General features: G+C 40.4%; 1 protein-coding gene across 1 annotated transcript in view; it reads left to right on the top strand.

Annotated features, from left to right (window-relative positions):
- Nucleotides 1-8,460, top strand: part of Rab38 (RAB38, member RAS oncogene family) — a 57,502-nt gene extending 49,042 nt beyond the window's left edge. Inside the window, exon 3 of the mRNA XM_048360706.1 lies at nucleotides 6,562-8,460. Coding sequence (XP_048216663.1) covers nucleotides 6,562-6,714 — 153 coding nt within the window. The 3' untranslated portion in view covers nucleotides 6,715-8,460. The remainder of the gene's footprint in view (nucleotides 1-6,561) is intronic.
- The last annotated feature ends 9,091 nt before the right edge of the window (nucleotides 8,461-17,551 follow it).

The following is a 17,551-nucleotide window of genomic DNA, read 5'->3' as shown; positions in this document are numbered from 1 at the left end:
AGTGTTTTTGAAACAGCCTTGGTTATAAAAGTACATCTCAGAACTAGCTGCACATTTTAAATTAGTAGAGAATATTTTTTAATGCCAGATTGACTAGATCAAAGTCTGGGAAGTGGCCCATGGCAGTGTACATTGGTAAGCTATTCAGTGACATGAATATTCAGTCAGGATTGAGAACTATAGATTTAGAAACCAGGCTCTTCAACAATCCTTTCCATCCTGGGAGACATTTCAGTGTGATGCATAGGGAACAAGATGGGAATATATGTTAGGTTCTCTTCCTTGAAATGACAACTTGGCCAAGATCAGGCCACGCTACCAATGAGTTACCTAACCTTGTCACTTCCTTACCTTTCAAATGTGGCAATTAGCTGGCAAATAGATTTTTATGAAGAGTGCTTGTGACTATTAGCTCATAAATAAAGGACCTACTTAACTCTGGGAGACATTACCATTTGTCTTTAGTAAAATGTGTTGGTAGGAATGTTAAGCTTTTTCTCCAGTTTATGTGTTGATATAAATAGAAAGATTTCTAGCGTCAGTTCCAGAAGGCACGTACATCAACCTTAAGCAGTCAGCAGAGTAGAGCCATCTTGTCCCACTGCAGGTGTGTGACTAAGAGCCAGTCTGAGTGAGCGTGACTTGGCCATTATAGGATGTGTGAATTACCTTTCGTGCAGACAATGCTCCTAGGGATATTGTTACGACCTGATCATTAATACAACAAAAAGAGTCCCCAGGTAATATTTTACTTTTCAGCCAACAGCTCTGTTTTTCTACACAATCACTCCGATGAGCCTAGCTGTGTTTACCTAAGTGCCAAGTTGGTCAATCAATTATGTCATAATCCAATTGCCCAGAGTGCCTGGAACCTATAGTTATCAGGCAAAGTCTGATTGTCCATGCTAGCCTTAGTACAGGAGGTGAGAGAAGTTCATTTTGTATTTCTATTCTTTCTCCCAGTCTGAGCCCTTTGGCTGTGACTTCAATAGGAAACAGGAAAAAAAATGAGAGAGGCTACACATGGAGGTGAATGGCTGTAATCCCAGCAGTCAGGAGGCAGATTTAAGAGGACTGGGAATCTCATGCCAATCCTGACAAACAGTAGTGCAACACTATCTCCAAAACAATAGGTCTGGGACCTAGTTCAAATGATAGGATGATTTTCTAGCATGCACAATGGTTTGGGGTCAATCACCAGCACTGAATAAAAAGAAAGGAAGGAAGGAAATATAGAAGCAAAGAAGGAAGGAAAGAAGGAAGGAAGGAAGGAAAGAAGGAAGGAAGGAAGGAAAGAAAGAAGGAGAGAGAAATACCAGTGCAGGCCAGGTATATTTGGAAGTGTGTCATTGCAAATTGGAATTGCCAGAGGCTGAGGTCCTGCTTGCCTGTACCCACATTTTTCATGGGGGCACCAAATGCCTTGTCTGTTTAGGGAAGCTGAAATAAAGGTCCAGATTGAAACTTGAGCTTTAAACATTACACATCTCCCTTGTAAGCCTTTGGTCAATATTATTATTCAGTACGTTCCCTCTGTTCACACTGATCCTTCTACTTACTCATGTGTGCCTTGTAGCTAGCCACGTATCCCTCCTCAGACTCAGTTCCCTCAGCTTCATGATGAAGAAATAGACAATGTACATTACATTCCTCTGAACATTCAATGCGAAGATGACAAAACATGTATAGGATGCGTGCTCCATGCCTCTCACATGTTGTAAATGATAAGTATTGACTTAAAAAAAAAAACACTGGTAAAGCAGGCTTTTTTTTATTACAGATGAGAAAACTAAAGGTAAAAGTGGTCAAAGTGACTTCCCAAGGTCATCTAAGCCGAAGGCGAGGAAGAGAAATAGGGCTTGACTCCAGACCTGTGCTCTGAACCTGATACGTTTTGCCTTTTCATCCTGTGCCTATGGTGGCATATGATAGCATTAAGTCGTGTGTGTGTGTGTGTGTGTGTGTGTGTGTGTGTGTGTGTGTGTGTGTGTGTTGTGCGCATGCATGCTGGTTCTGAGGCTTGACCTCAGGGCCTTGGTTGGTACTGTCCCTTAGCTTTTCCACTCAGGGCTAGTACTCTTCCAGTTGAGCCATAGCTCTACTTCTGACTTTTTTTTTTTTTTGCGAGGGGTGGGGGGTTTAGGGGTTGATAAATTGTAGATTAGAGTCTCATGGACTTTCCTTCCCAGCGTAGATTTAAATTTGAATCCTCATTTCTCAGCCTCCTAAGCAGCTAGGATTACAGGTGAGAGCTGCCATTCCCTGGCTCTCATAAGCTTTCTAACCTGAAGCGGTCGTGCTGCCTCGGCAGTGAGCAGGCCCTGCGTGCGTGCTAAATGGTCATTAAGTACTTACCAGTGGATAGATGAGCACCTGTTCCAAGTGTCTGTCTAGCCTCGCCCACTAATGAATCCGTGTAGTATGGCTTTGTGGCACTTGACCTGTACAAACATCTGAGTGATTTCACCTGCTCACTTCACTTTCCAGACACTGTGGTAATCCAGCCGCTCCATGCCCTTCCCAACCCTGTGTTGCTTTATTGTTCATAAAAGTTTTCTAATGTGTAAGCTTACTCCTGGGATGGGACTTCTTTTATTTCCTTTGTTTCTATAGGCCTCATACTTAGCAAAAAGCTAAATAATGTTGGCTAAAGAATTTATGTGGCTCAGTACCGTGAATGGCTGTTTCATTCATAACGTCATTCTCAGTGAAGATTCAGCCATACACTGACTGTGTTTCCTTTATCTATTTTTTTTTTGCCAGTCCTGGGTCTTGAACTCAGGACCTGGGCACTGTCCCTGGCTTCTTTTTGCTCAAGGCCAGCACTCTACCTCTTGAGCCACAGCGCCATTTCCTCTTTCCTTTATCTAGAACTATTTTTTACTAAAATGATTTTGCTACTTCTAACCAGCAAAATCATTTTAGTGAGAACTAAACTACCTGGCTCTTATTTGCCTTTCTTAAATACTAATGGATTTTCATTAAATGGCCTATAGTAGCATTTACCTCTTTCCATTAATACATTTTCCAATTTGTACATTAAGGAAAGAAACCCCTATTTAGCTGGCATGTTAATACATAAGTGGATGTTTAAAAATACTGTTGGCAAATCTGAGTTACAGTTTATGTGAAGTAGGGGCCTTTTAATGATTGAAACTTGTCTTTGTCATATAAACATTTTTATTATGATAATAAATTAAATGAAACTAAGATTTCTTTAGTTTCTGTTGGGTCTATTGCTATTGTTTAATAACAAATAGAACTTCTGTTAATTGATTTTGAAAAGTAATACAGCTTGGTCAGAAACAATGACATGAGTAGAATCCAATTCAATCCACTTGCTGTGTAAATGGGAATGGTCTTTCTAAACTGAGGATTTCTCAGCTGCTATTTAATACATAATCATTTTTCCTGCTTGGTATTTGGTGTGATTTTTATTGCTGCCTCTCCTTAACCCACAAGCCACAACGAGCAAACATTGTTCATTAACTACTAGTTAGATGTGTTCAAGTCACCCCAGGTTAGAGAGAAATGCTAGCCTATGAGTTCGAGGCCCAGACTGGAGGGTGAAGTTGCCTCTCCCCACCGTGTTGAACAGCCTTCTCCTTAGTCACACAAACAGCTTGCTGATCTCAGGAAGAAAGTCTTTATCCAGATCTGTCCCAAAGAACTAGCGTTGACCGATGGCACGCCATTGCTAGGAGGTCAAGTCTTTCAAGGGTGACCTCTGGGCAGGATGGTGAGAACTCGAAGAGAAGCAGAAAGGTGCTGTTAGGGCCTAGAGGTTTTCCCAAGCAGAGGGGCAGGGCTCAAGTGTTAACTGCTCTGGACCTCAAGAGTAAAGCAGATACTTACATCGAAGTAAGAAATAGTCCCTCTCCACCCAAACACTAACAACAAAATCAATAGGAACAAAAACAAATCTTAATTGGTAGTGTTTTAATTATGATGCAGGACTATGTATATAAAGTGTCTAAGACATTCCTGTTGTGAAGACACTAATGACAACTACATCCTGTCAAGAAAAGCAAGCTTTTACTAGATGTGTACTATAAGCAAGACCAATTTTTAGTTGAAGAAATCAAGGCTCTGAGACAGAAATGGAATTCAAGTATAAAGCCCGTGAATTAACATAGCAACACACTATGTTTTTGATTTGGAAACCCTAAAATGATTTCAGCAAAGCTCTTTAGAGTGAGATAAACAATCAGGTTGGGGCTGGGAATATGGCCTCGTGGCAAGAGTGCTTGCCTCCTCAGACACATGAAGCTCTCGGTTCGATTCCCCAGCACCACATATATGGAAAACGGCCAGAAGGGGCGCTGTGGCTCAGGTGGCAGAGTGCTAGCCTTGAGCGGGAAGAAGCCAGGGACAGTGCTCAGGCCCTGAGTCCAAGGCCCAGGACTGGCCAAAAAACAAACAAACAAACAAAACAATAAGGTTGTTGCCTAGGACTCTGGAGTTATACCGCACTTTCATCTCAGGTATTTGAATGTTCAGTCACAGGTGAATTAAGGTAAGGATTGAAGGATAGGGTGTGTGAGCAAGTATTTTCAGCTAGTGCCACGAACTGGATGCACGGGGAAACCCTCCCTACCTCCTACATTATTGTTGGTTTTACAGTCCTGGGGCTGAACTCTGGGCTGCACTTTCTCACTTTTTGGTTTTGTTTTGTTTTGTTTTCCTCACCATGCACTTTAGTCATGGCTCCAATTCTGCCTTTTTGCTGGTTAATTAGAAATAAGAAAGCCAAGTGCTGCTGGCTCACATTTGAAATCCTAACAACTCAGGAGGCTGCTATCTGAGGATTGTAGTTCAAAGCCATTCCAGGCAGGAAAGCCTGTAAGACTCCTGTTTCAATTAACCAGCAAAGAGCTGGGAGCGCCGCTGTGCGCCGCTGTGGCTCAAGCAGTAGCATGCTAGCTAGCCTTGAGCAAAGAAGCTCAGGGACAGCGCCCAGGGTCAGAGTTCAAGCCCCAGGACTGGCAGAAAAGAAAGAGGGAAGGGAAGGGAAGGGAAGGGAAGGGAAGGGAAGGGAAGGGAAGGGAAGGGAAGGGAAGGGAAGGGAAGGGAAGGGAAGGGAAGGGAAGGGAAGGGAAGGGAAGGGAAGGGAAGGGAAGGGAAGGGAAGGGAAGGGAAGGGAAGGGAAGGGAAGGGAAGGGAAGGGAAGGGAAGGGAAGGGAAGGGAAGGGAAGGGAAGAAGGGAAGGGGGAAATGAGGGAGGAAGAAAGAAAGGAGAAAGAAAGAAAAAGAGAAAGAAATGTATGAAAATTTGTCCATCTAGATTGGCTACAAACTGACAGATTTCAGCCTCATGAGTAGCTAGGATTATAGGTGTAAGCCACTAGTGCCTGGCTTCTACGTTGTTTTTTTTGACACTATGTGTTCCTGCAATGATCTTAAAACAGAAATAAGCAATTTTGACACACACAAAAAACTAGGGGTATATAATTCTACTTCAGATTGAACAACAGAGAACATTAGTAAAATAATTTGGCAAAATAAAGCTTTTGTTTCTTTATATTGAATATATGGAAATGCATCAAAGAATTTCTATAAGTTGTGATTAAGAGCAAAATTTAATGATACTGCAGATCTTCACTTTAGGACATTGAAATTGATTGAGGATGTTTTTATTTTTGTATACTGATAGTAATTATTCTGTGTTTTAACTTTCTAATTAGTAGAAAAAAGGAAATATATTTTATGGTAATGTATTTTAGATTCAAGCTCTTGCTCCAAGCTTTCTGTAAATTAAGTTTTATTTTGTTTCTAAAGCTAGATCACATGTCTGAGTTCCCATTTTTTTCCTTTAAAGAGTTGGGATAATGTCATGGTAATAGATGCCTTCAAATCTCAATGGCTTCACACAAGATGATCATCATTCTCACTCGTACTCTGTGTCATAATGAGCTGATTGGGATATTTATTTATATTTGACCAAGGCCAAGAGAATGATCCTCTCAGTGTGTCCATGATAGCAGCAATTGAAGGGGGGAATGAGGAATGGAGGAGCTGCAGCTCTCACAGCTCCTACGTTAAAACAAGACTTAGCACTTCTCGCTTTTCATTGGCCAGCAGTCTCCTGTCCATGTACATCTTCCATTTGACTGGAAGGCCGAGAGCCAGAAATATTTGTTCAAATACAGACAATCGTTGTGAAAGGTGTCCTATTACTTCTACTTTTAATCACTGTCACAACAGTAATATGCAGCTGAGGGCAATTATACACTATGTTGAACTGAAATGGACATTTCTTGTAAAATATCATGCTATAATACAGAATACATTAAAATAAGAAAATTGCCCTCTACCAAATGAGTCTTAGCAAACAACATTCCCCCCTTTGACAACATAAAATACCTGTATGTTTTCACCTTTGTGAGGGACTAAGAGGTAAGAATTCTTTGAAGGAAAATAAAAGAAAGAGGAAATAAGAGGCTCCATGGATATTGAATAGAAAGGAATTTGAAATGGCTTCTTTCTTTACATTGAAAACTCTCCTGAGAAGTGTCTTCAGGATACCCAATAAGAAAATCATCTGTTTTTCTTTCTCCTTAGGAAAACATCAACATCGATGAGGCCTCCAGGTGCCTGGTGAAGCACATCCTTGCCAATGAATGTGACCTAATGGGGTCCATAGAGCCGGACATCGTGAAGCCTCACCTTCCCTCCCCCAAGGTCGTCAGCTGCTCCAGCTGTGCTAAATCCTAGGAGGGGCCTGTGTCTGTGTATGGCAGACACAATCCCACTAGCTCATGAATTGTGCCTCAAGTGTTACCATTTTGGGGAAATCAGGGTAGGGAAACACATGTGCCAAGCCAAAGATCTGTGCCTGTACCTTTTCTGGAAGAGAAATAGCAGTTGCTGGTTTTTGTTGTTGTTGTTGTTGTTGTTTTTAGTGTTCACCCACCATCCACACAGTGTTTACAAGCTTTGGAACTACTTAGTCTGTTACCAAATTCTCTTGACCTGCAGGGCAAAATTCTGGGGGGGCCGACATCAGCCCTGGTATTTTCTCTTTCAAATCAACAGAGTTGTCCATACTTAAAGAGGAAGGGGATAAGAGCAAACCAGCTGTCAAGTTAAGGGTTGGTGTTTGCCTTTGCCCCCGGTATGTCTTTGTTCAGATTTTAATGTGTTCTCTGATGGCCTGGCAGGCTTGTTAAAGAGAAATGGTATTCTCTTCCGAGACAACCTCCCTTCTTGGCAGAGAAAAGGGTTGCGTGTGATTTAGCTCTTCAGTCATGTCCATAGCCTCCTGTGCTTTTGTTGCCTTCATTCCCATTGTGTACCTGTAGGTGCTTTTCCTCTGGCTTTCTCAGACTCAAGCTGTGGGACTCTTCTATATATGTAAGATATATTATACATATTTTCACAAGTGAGAAATAAAACAGTGAATGTTGCTGTTTCCCTATTTCTGAAAGTGCTCTAAATTCCTTGGTGTGCTGAATATGTTTTTCTTTTTTTGACAATGTGTATTTCTCAAAAATTCAATTTGGAATTTTATTTCTGAAAGACTGTAAGAAGTTATGCTGAGTGTATTCCAACTACCTTATATCCATTTTTGGCCATCAGAGCAAGCAGTGTATGCCTGTGTGTTTGTTGTTAATTAGCGGGATATATCCTCCGATACTCTGACCCAGAAGGTGCTAGACAAACCAACATAAAGAAGCAAAATGTGCACAGTGTTGCCTAGCCACCACTGTGCTGATGAGCACTACAGACATCGTTGTAAATATTCGTGTATATGTTGAACTAGAGATAGAGCCCAGGGATGTGCAGGGAGTCAAACCTCTGACACTTCAGCCACATTTTCAAGCTAGTGTTTTTTTAACTGCATATTTCAACTAATACTCATACTATACTCACAGGCATTTATCTTTGATAATAGATATTTTTCAGTATCCTATTATATACTCTTTGAAAAAGCTTGTATTTTTATTTTTGAATAAGGCTTTTGGGGAAAAGTATGTTAAATATAGTTTCTGGCTATATCTTTCCTAACTTGTAATTATTTTTACATATTCTCATTAGGAGAGACTTAAATAGCACTCTAACCACAAGTGCGCTATTATGTTCTCTTGACACTCACTGTTTCTGTAAGCACCAACCATGTGGCTCCCCGTTATAAATGTAACTCTTTCCCTCAGGACACTCCCTGGACCCTGGGGAGCCGACACCTGAGACCCCAGTTCAGCAATGCTGGCAGGTACCGTCCCCTGAGGACAAGAGCAGCCCTCCACCAGGAATCGTGGGGATAGAGCGATATCTATCCAAGTCGCTTGTTCCTCAGAAAGGACAGTTCCCAGGCATGCTCTGTGGTCCCTCTGTGGGCAGTCCTCCTGATTGAAGCCATTCCCAGTTGGCTTTCTTTCCATTTCTTAGCTCTTTACAATTCTACTGGTGCTTCTTGGATTTACCTTTCAAATAAACTAAATTCACTTAAATCCTTGAGTTGAGTCTTCTTATGGAGCAATTTAACTTCAAGTAAGACAGAGGTGGTCCTCAGAAACAGGTTGTTACTATCAGCCTCCTTAATTCAATCATTCACCACCAAAGTGCAAGCAAGAAATACTTGCTGGTACATAGCATGGTAGAACTATAGCACTGTAGTTACAGTGACGCTCCTTGGGAGGAGAATATAATAAAATACAAATAAAGGAAATGCTAGAAACTTTGAAAGATGATACTCTGGAGTTAGCTAACTGTCTTAGAAAACCTAGGAGTAGGAAATATACTTCCTGGCAGCAGTTAGTCAATTTTTAAGTAAGATTCCAAACGCATAAGCTACTAAGACAAATATAGACAAATGGGATGATATCAAACTAGCAGGTTTCTGTACAGTGAAGGAAACAATTGACAGAATGAAGAAACAACCTAAATACTAGTATTAATATTAAGAAGATAAGCTTAGGGCCGATGGCTCACACCTATAATCCCTGCTACATTCATGCACACACTTGTGTGACGCACGTGTGCATGCACACACACAGAGTGCACAAACAACTCAAAACTTGGGTAAGCTTCTCCTCAAAAACCCAATTAAAAGATGAGCAAAGGTCTTGAATGTTCATTCCTCATTTAAAAATACAAAGGTTAAGCATATGAACATGTTCAACACCATTAGGCACCAGAGAAATGCAAATCAAAAGCATCATGAAATATTGTTTCACCCTGGTCAGAATGAGTAGCATCAAAAAGGCAAACAACAACAAACAAAAACAAATGCTGCTGAAGATAGAGAAATGGAACTCATACACTATAGAAATGTAAATTAGTACAGTTGCTATGAAAAACAGTATGATGATTCCTCAAACTGAAAACAAATCTACCATGTGATTCAGTAGTCTCATTTCTAATTATATACCTATCTAGAGGAAATGAAAAGAATATACCACAAGCACACTTGCCTGTGTTTATTTCATCACAAGTCACAATAGCTCACATGCATAATCAATCTCGATGTTCAGGGACAAACTTCAGAACATAGAAATGTGTATATCCAAGTGAGATAATGTCCTCTCTCATATGTGTAAGCAAAAAAGGTTCACACCAAGGAGAGTGTAGACTATTAACTTCTAGAAGCTATTCACCAGCAGGGTAGTGAATACCAAAATGCAGTTTATTATGAAGAATAATTTGTAATGCCCGACAGTACAATAAGGTTATTATAGTACAATAATTTATATTTGTACATACAGCTATGAAAGAGGAGCATAAAGGCCCCAGTCATGATAAGCTAAAAATCCTAATTTCTTTGATTTAATCAGTATATATTGTATGTATATGTGAGCCTATATATACATGCGTGTATATATGCAATATGTATTTATGCATGTATGTATATACATATTATAATTGTGTGTTAATTAAAAAGAAGAAATCATTCTCTCAAAGAAAATGATGGATGAGATAAATATAGAATCAGTTCAGCCAAAATTTAAATTAGCTGAAGACCTTCAAGCAACAGCCAAAATGATCCTCATTGTCTCTAGTTACAGTATAGACTATGCAGATAGTTCTAAAATTGTATTTTAGCAGAGTCAGAGTTGTAAAGGAGGTTGAATTTACAGAACTGTCAAGTACCCTATGAACTTCAGAACCCATACAGGAAGGGAATACGGCACTGAAACATAAAGTGTGATGTTTGGGCAGACACCATTGAATGTTTGAAACCTCTAGGTTCTCCTACAACTCTGAGCTAGAAAAGGAATGCTGTCACCTTTCCAGTGGAGAATGGCTAATTGCCCTGTACTTGTCCTTGTCAATTTCAGCTGTCTTGTCCCATCATTGCTTTTAGGTAAATAATTAGGGTCAAATCTTGGCAGGATTTGAATGGAAATGGAGGTTCATTCACTATTGGAGGATGAAATGGATCATTCATCAAACGAATCTGTCTAACACCAACAGTAATCTAGAGCACATTCCAAGAAAAAATGACCTTGATATATTGAGATATTGGATCAGGGAACACAGAATATTGGACCAGAGAATATGTAATCTATTTGTTACACATTCCTGGATGAGTTCACTTGTAACATCCCAGGAAACCCACTTGTAGATGGCCTTCATATGCTACTGAACATGTGTTTGGTTGTAAATGATATTTGCCTAGAGTAAATGCTGTAGAGATGCCAGGACTACCTTGGCACAATACTAAAGAAGCAGTCCAAAGTCCTGCAGAAATGGAAGTGTTAGAAGGTATTTATTTTGAAAGGCCAGCTGATTATGTTCCCTAGCTAAGTCTAGAACATATTCTTTTCACCAAACCAGTATGACTCTTCCAGAAAGAGGGGAACATTACCAATGAGAAGCTGAGTGGTGCTTTTTTCTGTAGACAAGGTTTGAGATTATTGAGAAGTTGATGTGTGTTTATGGGACTCACTCCTTGAATGATTAAAGTTGAAGGTGTGGTAATAAAATGTTATGAGTGCATTTGAAGCTACATCCTGCACAGTCAGGGCTTGGGCTCTGTCCCTGACCTTCTTTTTGTTTAAGGCTAGTGCTTTATGATTTGAGCCGCAGTTCCACTTCTGGCTTTTTTAGTCATTTAGGGGAAATAAGAGTCTCATACACTTTCTTACCCAGGCTAGCTTTGAACTGTCATCCTCATAGCACAGCCTCTTGAGTAGCTAAGATTGTAAGTGTGAGCTACCAGCCAACAGCTCTATCATTTTCAATAATCATCTTTAAAGTGTGCTCAGTTTCTTCAGTTATCAGAAAATGCATTAAAATGACACCCTCGCCTTCTACTTTATTACTTTTGGCTGTGCATATGGCAGAGCCCTTTCTCTTGATAATCAATCCCAGCTGAGATTACAGGCATGTGAGGTTATGGGTGGTGCTATTGGAACATTGCATTCTTGGAGTGCGTTCATGACCGGTGACAACTGGGGCAAGCCAGCATGACACTCTAGTCATAAAAGTAAGTAACCAGGAATTCATATATATTCTCATGGGTAAAAGTCTGAAGGATGAAATGAACCCAATCTAGAAGCAATTGGATGAAGGGAACGGAAATGACAGAACAACGAACATCCTCTGTGGTATGATACTGACAAGGGGATGAGTGGGGGACCAGTCCTCCCATTGCAAGGATCCTTCCCACCCCCTCTCTTTCTTTTAAAGTTAGTGCCTTCTATGAACAATCAGTGGATCTGAAAATGAGGAATACCTGCATGTATTAAGTATACAGCTTCCTATAACAATCCCCAGCAACTCTGCCTACAACTTCTTCTGAGTGCCTTGGGCCTGTTGCCTTGCACTTTGCACAGGCCGCCGTTACTACACAGTTAACACCTTCTAGGGCAGCTTCGTGTAAGCCTGACATGGGATAGTAAGTCAATATTCCAGCTGACCTCTTACATGGGCTTCACAGGCCTTTTCTGTGTCTTTCCTCTGAGGTTTCCACTAAGATCAGGGCAATGCTTCACATGGTGGTGACCTCACAATTCCGCTAGTTTGGGGTTCCTGCCCTGCCACGTCTTGCATCTTTATGTCCTTACCAGTGCTTCCTAAGATCACTTTCCAATTAGGTGATTTCTAGAATGCGAGTAGCTCTTACAATACCAGAGTACCCAGGGCAATAACTATGGCATCTCAAATACACGGCCTTTTGTTTGTGGGCTTTTTGTTTCATTTCATTTTATGGTTTTTGTTGTTGTTTTGTTTTGAGATGGGGGTCTTAATATGTTGCCCAAACTGGCACTGTTTCTGTCTGAGACTCTGACACACTCGGCCTGTCTTTCTTAATTAATTAATTTATTTATTGTCAAAGTGCTGTACAGAGGGGTTACAGTTTCATACATATGGCAGTGAGCACATTTCTTATCAAACTTGTTACCTCCCTCATTTTTCTCCCACCTTCCCCCCTCCCCAATTCCTTTCCCCAAGTTGTACAGTTGGTTTATAGCCTATAGTTTTGTAAGTATTGCTGTTGCATTGGTTTGTCTTTTATCCTTTGTCTCTCCATTTTGATGTTCCCCTTCCCTTCCCTAGTTCCAATAAACCTATATACAATACCCAGGGTAGTCGGCCTGTCTTTGTAAACAGCCATTGAGATGTGGTGTGTGGTGTGTGCTAGATCAGAACCAACTTCTCAACTCTACCACCACAGAAAAATGTTCCTATATACAACCCCCAAAATGAATGTGAACAGATTCATTGCCGTCAGACTCACTCACCACACTAATATTTATCAAGCAGTTACTATGTTCCCAACACTGCTGCACAGATGTGAAGAACACAGTCCCAGATGGAACTTGCTCTGATCAGGTAAGAGGCGCAAACAAATAAGCAGTTTTCTCTTTAAACAGAGAAGCCAAGGGTCCAAGGCTCAGTGGTTTTTCTGAAAACATAGTATCTTTCTCAATGCATGGACTCCAACTCCAATCATGTTGAGGAAAAATGCATGTTCCTACCAATCACAGTGTTCCCCTAGAACACATAGATTCTTTCTCCTAGGGCACTATACACTAATCAATTTTGTTCAACTAGCTCTTCCTGCTGTCAGTAATAGTCTCATTCCTTCCATCTTTCCCCCTCCCTTCTTTTCCTCCTTTCCTTTCCTTCTTCCTCTTCTTCTTTCCTCTCCCTCCTCCCTCTACTCTCTCTATTTCCCTTGTCCTTCTCTCTCTCCCTCTTCCCTGTCATTCTCCATCTTTCCCTCTATTTCTCTCATTACATATATACACAAAAGAATATATGCGTATATTCATACATATGTTTGTAAGTATGTGTGTGCATGTATGTGTATGTATGAATATATATATAATTGGCATGAAACCATATCTACCCTCACACATCAGCACAATAGTACTATGATAGGCTTTCCAATTTCTACATATACAATGAACACCAAGCTAGAGTTCAGACAGCAACCAACGGCCTCATGCTACTAAGCATTATGGTCAATTCTCTCATATTTCAGAAGAGGAAAATATTCTAGATGCAGTATGCAATGCTAAGCCATTTAGCACAGACCCAGCACTGACAAGTGCTTCTCTATGATGATGATACCTGCAGAACACAGCATAGTGCCTTAAATGTCACGAATCAATAAATGTGGACATGATAATATTACTTTGTCTGGTTAATTATTAAGGTAAAGCAATACAGGTAAAAATAATCTATACAAATACAAGTTGTACAAGTGGCATTTCTGCAGGTGTCACAAATGGGACCCAAACATGAAGCCACTGCTGCAGATGATTGATGGTCTGTCTATGCTTGAGGGGATTGGTGGGTGACAGCTAAAAATACTGGGTTTTTCTGGGGGAGGATAAAAATGTTGTGCAATAATTTGTAATGATAGTGGCCTAGCTCTGGGTATACACTAAGATCCATTTAACGGTGGACTTTTGATGGGTGACATATGAAGGGTACATATAAGTTACAGAATTATGACATAAAAAAAGTAGAGGTGGGTGCAAAACAATATGAAATGAGTATTTTCCCCTACTATGCTAATTTATCCCAACCAAGGAATATTGTCCCAATAATGATGCGTAGAAAGGAGTGTTAGGAGGGGCTTTGCAATTTTAGTTTAAATACTTTTTCATAGTAAGACAAAATTTATTTCTGCAGAATGGCAACTCCATCAGCCAAAAAGCACCCAGAGGAGGCAGGCTGCACCATTAGGGACCCCTAATGCATCAGGCTGGTCCCTCGGTTCAGATGGTTAGTTAAAGTTCAGCATCTGCTTGTGACTGGCTAGTAGTGTGAATAGGGTAAAATGTATTGACATACGGTGACTTTGAAATAAGACGAACAGTGCTCAAGTAATCTCAAAATATACCTGCACCTTCTGACTCCAGGAAAACTGGAGGCATGTCTTAACTCCATCTAGAAAATAAACCAGTTTAAGACAGAACCTTACATTTAAAAATGTATCCCCTTATCCCAAAGCAGTTCCTCTTTTCCTTAACCAGGCAAAAGTAGGAGGGGCTTTTTAAAATCAGGACTGTCGTCCTCCTAGTTAGTCATCATTTCTGAGTTCACAGCCTGCTTTCTGGCTGTGGGACTCATGTAATACAGGGTTTACACTCAGCTGCATCTGAGCTACTTCTGTCCAAGTTATCTTTGGCTTTCCAGACTCCCCAAGCAATTCGGCATTCTTCAATTTGGGAAGAAAAAGAGCATGAAGTTTCAACCAATAAAGGTAAAAAATGCTGACAGACTAAAGCAAGAGTTTCCAACACGAGAATAAAATGCCACCTCAGAGGTATATCAGCAACTGTCATTGCATCTGTAAGCCTAAAAATTTCCATTTCAACAAGCCAATTCCTTTTCTTCATTTTGATTGATTTTCAGAATATTAATCCCAAGACACAGGCAGTATTTCCTAAAAGCAATATACTCACTGAAACTGTAATGTTAGACTCTAAGATTTAAAATTCCAGATGGCCTAGATTATATATTTTTACCATTAGAACAAAGTTTGCTTTCAAGAGAACTCAAAGAATCTTATGAAAGTGTTTTTTTAATGTCAAATACAAAGAATTGATGTTACTTGTATTACAATATTATGTATTCTATTTTAACTAGAACTTTTAAGATGTTACCTAATGCCAGATGTGTAACATCAATCAATTTGTATTCACCAAACTCCTTAATCAAACAGCTATAAAGTCTTGGGTCTGAATACATTGCTATGTTTGCATTAAATAGGTCATATGTCAAAGTCTGTAACAAATGCAGAGTACTTAATACATGTTAGTTTCTTTTTTCTGTGTTAGTTGTCATGGAAACAGGAATAAAATTCATGGTTCCCTGCTCCTTAAATTTTGAATTTCCTTGGAGGGAGAAAGAGGTACTTAAACTGCTTTTTTTTTCCTGCCCTAAGAAACATTGCCTCCTTACTTGGATCAATAAATAAAATTACAAGCAGAATGAAAGCTATGCTCCTAGCCCCCACTTAGCAACTGTCCCTTCATCTGAGCCGTTCTCAACTGTATTCCTTTTGCAATTATTTTGTGCCCTGGGAGGGATAGGATTTACTGCTAAGCAAAATTGCCTTTCAGAAGAGAAGAGCCAAAAGCTTAGACTATCATCCTCGCCCCGAGTGATGAAACAGCAGCAACTGCTCCAGAACTCAACCAGGGTTGGGGACCGAAACAATGATGCACTATCTGGGACTGGGCACGTCTCAGCATTTAGCCTATCTTCTCACCTCTGTCTAGAGTTCTTTGTCTATAAACCCAAAGCTCCTGTCTGTACTCCAGATGGAAATGGACTGGAGCGCTGTCCTCCGAGGACTGCCCTTCTCTTCCTTCACCACGTCTCGTCTGTTTATTTGCCATGTGGGGATGAGTCCACATTTGACATGTGGACCTCCTCAAGTGTGGGCCCAAGGTCTAAAGATCTCTGATTTCAAGAGTGGGGTTAATAAAAGATGCAGTTGTGGATTTAAAAATGAGTGCTTTTTTCCCTGTGTCTATTATGTGTTAGTCTTACTTTTTATCAGTATTAATAATAGCTCTCATTTACTGCTTGAACCTTCTGTCTTGCTCAACATGGTGTCTTCTTTTTTGAACCCAATGTCATTTATTATTACTTCTATTCATTGGAGAATTTTTAAAAAGTTGTATAGATTTTTAAAAAAGTGATCACGAGTGTCACATGATCCTGGCAGTATTTTCTGTCAGGATTTCTGTCTTTCCACTCCACATATTCCTTTTCTCCTGGCTTAAGGAACAGGTTCAAGCGGCAACATGCAGTTTTCTGTGTCTTTCCCACAGAGTTGGATGTAGGGAATGATGGCTGTGCTTTCACCCATGGAACAGTGAGGTCAACACATTGCAACCCATAGAGATGAAAAGTCAGGCAGTAAGAGAGAGGAAGGAAGACACCATCTGCGTCTCAGTCCAGCCATGGACCAATCAATCTTTAACTTCCTTATTATAAGAAGCAATACATTTCCCTTTGGGCTTGTTGTTCTTGTTTGCTTTTCAGTGTATTCAGAACAGATTGAGCTGATTTTTCTACCATTTATAAGTCAAATACTCCTAATGAGTACAGCCACATATACCAGTTATGTTTGTATATGCTTTACCTGACCAATATTGGTAACATAACAGAGTTCCTACTAATTGTGAAATTTATAATTTTAACTATTGGACTCCTTTCTTCAAATATCCTATTAGTAAGGAAGTATATAAAACATGGCTACACAACAATGTTCATCTCAGCACAATTTGTCATAGCTAACATATGGAACCAACCCAGATGCCCCTCAGTAGACGAATGGATCAGGAAAATGTGGTACATATACACAATGGAATTCTATGCCTCTATCAGAAAGAATGATACCGCCCCATTTGTAAGGAAGTGGAAGGACTTGGAAAAAATTATACTAAGTGAAGTGAGCCAGACCCAAAGAAACATGGACTGCATGGTTTCCCTCATAGGGAATAATTAGCATAGGTTTGGCTAGTCATAGCATAAGAGCACAATAGCCTCCTGTACACGAAGCCCTGGATTTGATTCCTCAGCACCACATATACACAAAAAGGCCAGAAGTGGCGCTGTGGCTCAAGTGGCAGAGTGCTAGCCTTGAGCAAAAGGAAGCCAGGGACAGTGCTCAGGCCCCGAGTTCAAGCCCCAGCACTGGCAAAAAACAAAACAAAACATGAAGTAAAAGATTTATGCCAACCTTGTAATTTAAAGATAGAGTGGCACACATGAGGTCAGGCAACTAGCCACATCTCTGATATCTCCGATCACTGACAAATTGTTGGGTACTAGTATTTCCATTAACTTGCACAGAAAGCCTGCATTGCCCATAAATTGACAAGAAACAGCGAGAAATAAGCAAGCCCTATAAGGTCATACATGATTAGAATGGGTCGAAAATCAATTCCCATATCCTTTGTAGTAGGCTTTCCAGTCCAGCCTCACCGAACTGTGGAAGGTTCTTTCACAGTGCTCCTATCCTACATGCTGTGCTTCTTAGTCTTCACGAGAAGCTAGGCAACCACGACCAAATACGTCTGTCTGCCTGTATATCTGTCTGTCTAACGGCATCTCCAACATAGTTGGTGCTGGGCTC

This window comes from Perognathus longimembris, chromosome 13, assembly GCF_023159225.1.
Source record: "Perognathus longimembris pacificus isolate PPM17 chromosome 13, ASM2315922v1, whole genome shotgun sequence".
NCBI lineage: Eukaryota > Metazoa > Chordata > Mammalia > Rodentia > Heteromyidae > Perognathus > Perognathus longimembris.
The sequence above is the reverse complement of the archived record's forward strand: the minus strand, read 5'-3'. Positions and strand labels throughout refer to the sequence as shown.